Genomic DNA, 8,799 nt, shown 5'->3' with positions numbered 1-8,799 from the left:
TTGGTTTGTTTTTTTTTTTTTCTGGGTTTTTTTTTTTTTTTTGGGGGGGGGGTTTTTTTTTTTTTTGTGTTTTTTTGGGGGGTTTTTTTTTTTTTTTTTTTTTTTTTTTTGTTTCTAAACAACCGAGAGCATTCTGGTATATTAAAAAAGAAAAAAGTGGGGGCCAGCTGTCCCTCCTGAAGTCATGCCATCTGTGTCATCTTTCTGGCTGAGTTTTCTGTCCTCTTTTTCCTGTCCAGGCAAAGCCTCTGTAGAGAAAGAAATATGTCTTTGAGCCTTGGAAGCAAACCACATCAAATGGAGGATCTGATATCCCTTTCTGCTCCTTAATGCCTTTATCTCTTTTCTGTGATTCTTCATATTTTAAGAAACAGTGATTTAAGATTTTTAATTTATTTTTTTTTAAGCTGGAAGTTTTCTGATTCCTAGTAGTTTCTCAATTGAAAAATTGAGCAATACTTAAGAGAAGAGGAAGCAGAGCTGTTTCAGTTCTCCCCTTTTCAAGGGAGAAAAACGTAAATTAAACTGAAAATGCAGTTTATATAAACATATATATCTATATGAAAAAAAGTTGTTTAAGGATTTTGTACCATACTGCAGTGAAAAGATGCTATAAATAATTTCCCTGTGATTTGCATCTGACAAATTTTTCTTTACATTTTCTTCTCATTTTGGTAGAAACTTCAGAAAATATTCCAAACTTTTATCTTTTTTTCCAAGCCTTCTACTGGTTTCCTTATGCTTTTTGCTTGGTCAGTAACCTCAAGTTGTTGAGGCTGCAGGTCAGGAAATCTTCCCCTTCCCAAGACAGCACTCAGCAAAGACTTGCTTGCATTTCTAAATAGGTACTAAATTTTTCTGAAGTTTTCCTTTTTTTCAGCACTAGATATAATAGGTTTATTAACCGATAATGTAGACACATTAAGCATCTCTATTAAGATATTAAGCACTATAAAGAATTTGGCGGCGTCAGAAATTATAGAACAAAATATCTGAGGCTACTGAAGAAATGCCTGTATTCTTCTGTTGATCCATCCAAGAAAAATAATTTGTTGTACAGCAGTGAATAATCTGCTTTATCACCAATGTCCCTGCCAGGCACTGGGTGCCCTTCATTTCCTTTTGTGGCCAAAAGGGATTCAACGTGTTGCAGCTCAGGTGGTGATGAATACTGATGTCTTGATATCTGGTAGATCATTAGTTTTTATTTGTAAAATGGAAGCAAAATTAGTTTTGACCTTTAGAACTAAGTCAAAAGGTTAATCCATGTCCATTTCCGATTTGGTTCACTAATTGCTCCCTGTCCTAATTGTGTATTGGACAATAGTTTCTGTTAATTTCAGAGGTAAATTAAACTGTAGGTGATGCTTTGCATTCAAAATATTGTTCTGTTTGTTTTACTTAGAAGTGAATTTCAAATCACTGAGTGTGTCTTTATAGGTTCTGTTTAAAAAATAAATAAGTCAGTATTTCTAATTTTTTTTTTTTTCAAATCAATGCATGCATTTTACCTAAAACTAGTGAGGTGTGATACGCTTTACCATACACAGAGGATAAATATAAGTTTATGCATTTTTCAGTTACTGAAGTATTAGCATACTTGGCAGCTCTGAATAGGGGGAGGGAGAGATGCCAGCGTGAAATTAATAACTGTTTTTGTCTCTGTTACAGCTACACTGTACACATCCTGCATTTTGTTGGGTATATTCCTCAACAGCAGCGTACCAATATTCTTTGAGCTCTTTGTGGAGACAGTCTACCCTGTTCCAGAAGGAATTACCTGTGGAGTTGTCACCTTTTTGAGTAATGTGTTTATGGGAGTGCTTTTGTTTTTCCTCACGTTTTACCATACAGGTAAGAAATATAAGCTACTTTGAAAAGATAATTCTCCATGAAGACATACCTTTGTCAGTAAAGGGAGGATTTATACATACAATTGCTGTTAATAATAAATGTCTGAATCTGCCTACGTAGCAGCAGGGGAGAAGAACTTTTAGTTGTTCTTTTCTGTATGCCTGCTAATAAAAAGAAATGCTTTAGTGCAAGATGTACTTGTACATAGTCATAATCCACTTAGAATTTGCTGCAGCCAGAAACCATCAAGATCCACACCGACGTCATATTTTTATAAAGGCCTAAGTAATGTGACCATTAATAACATCTGTATCTATGGGTGTTCAAAACCACAGTAAAGCTAATCCAGTCTCACGCTTCGGGGTATAATTGTATTGCCCAGGAGGTCTTTATTAATGGTGTTCAAAGAAGCAGATTTTTGGTTTGTATTTTGTTGTTGCAGTAAATATTTGCTTCACGATGCAAAATCTGTAAAGCAATGTTTTGCTTTGGAAGCATTAGAAATTGTGGGCATTTACATATTATCATGAGTGCATGTACTTCTTAAGATTGTGTGTTTTATAACCAATAGGAGACTGACAAATTTCAGAATGAATTGTGCTTGAAATTATGGAAGTTACAGCTTGGTGCAAATTTTCAGTGTGGTTTGTGTGTCTTTCTGCCAGGGAATCACAAGCAGGTTGACAACCCCATCCCAAATTGTGGTCTGTGAACACCAACTGAGAGAATTTTTTTTTTATTTAGGTTTTTTTTTCATTTATTTATTACTGACACTGAACTGCATCATTGTAAAATCTGAATTCCATCCCTGCTAGCCACAGGTGGCATGATATTTACATTTTAAATGTAAATGATTAATATTAATTTGTGTGAACTCTGCTCACAGGTACTATTATTTTGAACATTTACACCTGAGCTGAAAAGGTTATGCAGAATATTCTGAGATTTTTTTTCAGCATTTTTGAGAATATCAATGCAGTGTTTGGAATTACTTAATTGAGGATGGGGATACAGTGTCTCACTTCTGACTGAAGAATTTTGATAAAATGAGCTCATGCTGTCATAAATAGTGTATTTTGGGGCCCTTTTTTTGTCTCTAGTATTTCTTCCCTAGCAGATATCTGTAAATCTAGGTAAGGATAAACCTGAATTTAATGTATCCATATGCTCAGAATATTTTCCCTATTTCTTCAAAGAAAGAAAAAAAAAAAAAGATTTAAAAAGTAACTTCTGTTTAGGACCAAAAGTACAAGAGCGCATGTGGTCACAGGGGGGAGGGATCGATGTCAGTGGGTGCTATTGGCTCCTTTGATAAAAAAATCATTGAGAAGGTAGATAACGATCTTAAACATTTGTCTTTCATTTGATTCAAATACATCCTCTAATGGCATTTAAGAAGCTTATGGAAAAACCCGGACTCGGTCAAATTCATCTTGTTCCCTCAGCCTTGCTTTTTAGGCCAAATAATCTGTAGTAGTTTTAATTCAGATCTCTCTCTATTTCTCCTCATGCTCTGATACTGAGAAGGCTGTGAAAGAGCTGAGCCCTGGAGACTTCCCAGCACGTTGAGTGTTTTGGTGCAGCCAGCACGATGGAGATGCAAACCTTTCTAAAGCTGAGCCCAGCTGAGCTGGTGCTGCACCCCGAGACCCAAAGCCACAGCCTCTGGAGGTTTTATAAAGAAAATAATAGCAAAGTATTTACCTATTGGCTTCTGGCATCACATAATGTGGTCTTCTCCAAGCCTAGGAGAATTTTCCGAAGGCTTTAATAAGGTTACTGCCTAAACAAGTCTGTAAGGGTTTTTTGGTGGACAACGGAGGGTGTTGTTGAATGTTACTGGTTTTGGAAGGTTGGTTTTTCAGGCTTTTCTGACTTTTTTGTCCTTTGCATTGTGTAATATAAATTGTGCTTTTTCTTTTAGCAATATAAGTTACAGATTTAGGAAAGTGACGGTGCTGGGGTCAATTTTGAATAATTCAGACTTTGAGGAAGAGTTTAAAAATAAATAAATATATAGTAATAATAAAGGAAACTTAAAAAACAAAAAAAAAGAAATAAAACTAGAACTCCAGTAAAATTAATGTTTCTTCAGTAAGTTGTCAGATTTACAAAAAGAAAGAAATTGTGGTGCCCTTGTTTTTTTTAAAAAAAAAAAACCAACAACCCACAACTGAATATAACTGCTAATTAGTAGTCAGATATCAGACGATAGGACTTCTTGAGTGTGGAACACAGGCTTTTAAGAGCAGTACGTTGTGTATAACAGCTAAAAAGAGGCTTCTGAGGAGCCATTTGTCCAACTAGTTTTAAATGGAATTGATTGTTCTACTCAGAGGTTTCTCCTGAGGAATTGGTTTTCCCTTCTCAAACCAATTAGAAATCAAATCCTACTTCTTCTTATGCTTTTAATTTGTTTTAGTTTTCACTCCATAGAAATCAAAGAACTAATGAGTAGAGTCTTCACAAGTGGTTTATTCTCCATTAGCAATGACAGATATTTTTTTTTTCTGACATTTTCTCCAGTGACAGGTTGAATAAGGAGGATTAACATTAGCTGGAGTCATTGATGTTTTGTATATATATATAAAACCATTATATATACATAAGGCATCCATGGAGAAGTCACATAGCCCATGTTAATCATCTATCGATCAAGAGCTGTCAGGATTTTGTTCAGAACACAGCAATTTCCTTCAAACCTGCAATCAATCAAAGTTTTTGTCCCCTTTAAACACGGAGCACGTTTTGCTAACTCTGAGCTCGGGTCTGTTTTGTGCTTTCCAGAGTTTTCCTGGTTCAACTGGTGCCTCCCGGGATCGTGTCTGCTCAGCCTCCTCCTCATCCTCTGCTTCCGCGAGTCCTACGACAGACTCTATCTCGACGTCGTCGTCTCCGTGTGATGATTCCAGACTGGTGAGAGGTTGGGAGAGAGACTGGAAGTCACCTTTGCGGTCTGCACATCTGCCTGGATTTGCACGGCTGAACAGCGGAAAAACAAAGAAATTACAAGACTTAATCGTGGCTTTATTAGGGAGGGTGAGGGACAGGCTCTTCCTACCTTCGAGACCACCTTGATTTGCGACAAACGTGGAACTGGAGCAGTGATGACGATGCCGAAATGCACAAAGAGAATTTATCTGATGTACAGGTCCCGGTGCCAGAGCTGGGGCGCTCTGTTTAAGAGGCTGTGGATGTAGCAGTGGGGTGTACAGTTGTGTGGGTGTCTGTGGGCGTGCGTGTGTGTGTGTGCCGACTCAAGGCTGTACACACCGGGGTACCAGTAACCTTCAGAGTCTTCTATCAGAATAGAAATAATGAATAATCTTAACAAAAGGAAAAAAAAAAAAACCCACAAAAAAGATTAAAAAAAAAAAAAAGATTTTTTTTCCTTTTAAAGATCTCTCTCTTAAATCGCTAGTCATTTATATAATGAGCGTCTATGAAACAGTTAAGCTAAAATGATTTGGTGCTTGTACACTACATTTACATTGTAATAAAATTACTTCTGATATAAGACACTGGTACCAGGGGTTTTAGCCGTACTAAATATCCCAAACAATCCTTGGAGTGTTGTTAGAGGTGTTTGTTATCACCCTGGAGCACATGTAAACGATAGCTTTAGCTGCCACTGAAGCCCAGTTTGCACCTGCAGTCACCTCTGAAATACCACCATGGGCCTGTATCTCCTCAAACAGAGCAGCTGTGGTATCTCAGAAGTTGACTGGAGTGTCACTCTGGGTAAATGTTGCTGTTCTAAAGGCCACCACTGTGTCACCTTTTCATCCCCTGTCTCCAGTACTGCCTTTTTTACTGTGAAGACCTGTTTGTGCCACTGATTACTGTGGGTGTGGATGTCCGAGTCCCACCAGTTCTCTTCTGATACAACAAAGTGTGAGTGGTTTTTAGGACTAGTTTATGATTTGAGGGTGCCTAAACAATACTGTTTGTTAACTCAAGTCTTTAAAATTACCGTTTCCTAAAAAAACCCCACAACATTATCTTTCTAGTTGATGAGGTGCCCTGATGGCAAAATGACAATGAGTTTGACAATGAGAAATAACTCATGAGTTTGGCATAATATGGGAAATATAATGCCAGCTCTTTTTATCAGTACTAATCTGTGGTCGTTTTGGCCTTACTTGAACATAAATACTAAAGACACTTTGAATAGTTTTTTAACTCAATTTTAAACCTGCTAATAATTTCTTAATTATATTCTTAGATTTCAGTTCAGCATCATTTACAGTATTTCCGTGTGTGTGTGTGTGTTCTGTGCTTTGTGTAAGGGGTGCGTGTTTGAGCGTGTGCCTGTGTATTTATATCTATGTATACACAAATAAAACTTATATATATATAATTTTATATATAAGTTAATATAAGGGTATGTGTTTACATAGGTTTGTTTTAAGTAACCATGTCTCTGGATGGTGGGATGCCACTGTTTGTAACCATAAACCAGTCACTGCTGTGAGTGGAGAGGGGAACATACTCTGTCTGTGACGTGAGGTTTTTTTCCAGGGGGTGAATGATTTCCTCCCCTGGCAATTTTATCTCCGGGGGTGCAGTCACCTGTTGGAGGAGGCTGGTTGCTGCAGGGTCCCACACGGCCATGGAAGGCTGAGTCAAAGACCCTCTGCTCCTGGGGGGGCTCTTCCCTGCCACTCCCGGGGTGACACCGACGCCGTCAGCTCACTGGAGTCAACCCTGAACTGAGGCTGCCTCCCGGACACGGGTCTGGTCATTCTGCCCCCTCTCCCTCTGCAGAGAGAACCCCCCACTAATTCCTTCCACTCAGGAGTGTATCTGTGCAGTAAAATAAAACAAGCTGTTCCCTGCTTTTATGTTTTCGGAGCAATGGATGTATTTACTGTAGTAACAGAAAATTGACTGAGCTCATTGCCTATATCAGCTACTAAATGATTTATTTTTTTTCTGTCTTGAAACAGGCTCTTTGTAGAAATGGAGCTAGCCTGCATTGGGATAACTAAATCAATCTAAGCAGCGCATTCAGAGCCACTGGCAGCGTCCTCTTACCGCTTTTCCGATGAATGGTATTAACTGCCCAACTTCTTTTTACTATGTTTTAGTGCCTGGAATAGTTTCAGTATCCAGTAGCTGCTGCTACCTATTGTCTTCTGAAACCAGGGATCACTTGCCAAGAGTCTGATTGGAGTTGCATTGTCATGGCAGAATTGCAAGCTCAGATGGCTCTTCGGGGCTCTGCTTCTGCAATTTACTGTAGCTATATTAAGATTAAAATTGCGTAGTTCAGGCACTGTCCCGAGTGACAGAGATCTCTAATCCTTTCACTGTCCTATTTTAAGATGAAGAAGCTCTTCAGGCGGTATTCAGACTTTAACCTATTCTGCCTCTGTTCCAGAAAGCACTGAACAATTCAAAATATTTGCCAGTGCTGCCAGATGCAGCCTCTCCCTGCAGTCAGGGGAGAAGAGTGAATGTCTTGTTTTAAATCCTGTTGATTGTTTTTCTGAGTCCATATGAATTGTTCGCTGCTCTCCTGAACTTCGATGTTTGGGTAGAAGTTTCTTTGTCCATCTTGGGCACTGTAGTGTGTGGTCATTTCGTTTCCCAACGACTGATGGAAAATTGCCTGAGTGAAAACCAAAGGATTGCTCCCAAATTACTTGGAGTTGTGCAGGACGCTGCTGCATTCCACACATACAGGCTTTAGGATTTTATTAGGTTGGCTCAGGATGGAGGTGGGGGTTGCAGACGTGATTGCTGAGATCTCTGAAACATATTTTGCCCTCCGTGCCCATCCTTCTCTGGAGGAGCAGTGCCTTTCATACCAGTCACCCAGCTCAACCTGTGGGAATGTTTTTTGGATCTGAGTTACCACTAGGTCCTCCGTTGGATTTCCTGAGGGTCCGAGCTCTCGGGTTAACCACACTTTTTTGGGAAGTTAGACTTCGAGACTGCAGGGAGAGCTCAAAGCAACACTGACACAATTAGCATTAGTGCAGAACAGGCTCGGAACAGTTAATATTTCTCTTACGAGTTGTTTAAAGTTCTAAGTCTCTCTCTGTAGCTTCTGAGCCATCAACAGTGGAAATTTTTATCTGAATGAGGCATTACCTTGCACTGCCACTGAGTAGCTGACCTTGGCTGCTGCTGGCCTTTGGCTTGCAAGCAGAGGGAGGTGCCCTGGGAAGTTGTTAATATTTGCTTCTCTTCATGGCCTGTAAGCTCACAGCTCTGAAGAATGTGTTTTGTGTTTGGGTTTTTTTTTTTCCCCAGCAGCGTAGAGTCCCCTAAAATACGAGTAATTGTACTAACTTTTATACTGAAAACACTAGGAAGGATGCTCTGTAGTGATGGTGCTCTCTTAATGGTTCTTCATTTTAAGTGTGGGGTGCTCCTCAGGTTTCTGCTTGGCTCAGAAGGCTCTCTTCTGGCGAGCTGTGGAGCTGTGCTGGCTTCCATGCTGCTGCTGAGGAAGCTCAGGGTTAGTAGTTGTAGGTCCTCTTTACTGTCTCTTTCTTCACTCCATTAAATTCCTGCTGATTCCTTTGCCTTCCCATGTGGCCGCCTGCTCCCCCGAGTCCCTGTGACAGGTTTGGAGCAGAGCTTCAGTGCTCCCAAGCTGATTTGAGAGGGACAGGTTGGCCGACCATCTACTTAATATGCATAAAAATAGTGTTTTTTAGAAAATCATGCAAGCTTGAAGAAAGCGCAGACCCAAAGGATTTCACACATGGGTGAGCAGCCTATGATTTGCCTGAAACTTATATTTTTTGCCCCCACACGTGGAGCCCCCAGCTGCTGATACGTGATGCTAGGTGTTTAGGCTCACAGCATCATGACAGAGCCCAAGTGAATGGGGGTGGGACAGCAGGACATCATTAATCTTGGAGTGGGTTGGAAAGCCCCAGTGCATCAGTGTTTGCACTGGTAACTCTGGGGGGTGCCAGGCTGATGGAT

The 8,799-nt window shown here is 39.8% G+C and overlaps 1 protein-coding gene across 1 annotated transcript in view; it reads left to right on the top strand.

Annotated features, from left to right (window-relative positions):
• DIRC2 (disrupted in renal carcinoma 2) overlaps window positions 1–6,698 on the top strand; it is a 45,704-nt gene extending 39,006 nt beyond the window's left edge. Inside the window, exons 7-8 of the mRNA XM_014940126.1 lie at window positions 1,672–1,854; window positions 4,642–6,698. Of these exons, the coding sequence (XP_014795612.1) occupies window positions 1,672–1,854; window positions 4,642–4,757 (299 nt within the window). The 3' untranslated portion in view covers window positions 4,758–6,698. The remainder of the gene's footprint in view (window positions 1–1,671; window positions 1,855–4,641) is intronic.
• The last annotated feature ends 2,101 nt before the right edge of the window (window positions 6,699–8,799 follow it).

Source organism: Calidris pugnax, unplaced genomic scaffold (assembly GCF_001431845.1).
Source record: "Calidris pugnax isolate Ruff unplaced genomic scaffold, ASM143184v1 scaffold21, whole genome shotgun sequence".
NCBI lineage: Eukaryota > Metazoa > Chordata > Aves > Charadriiformes > Scolopacidae > Calidris > Calidris pugnax.
The sequence above is the reverse complement of the archived record's forward strand: the minus strand, read 5'-3'. Positions and strand labels throughout refer to the sequence as shown.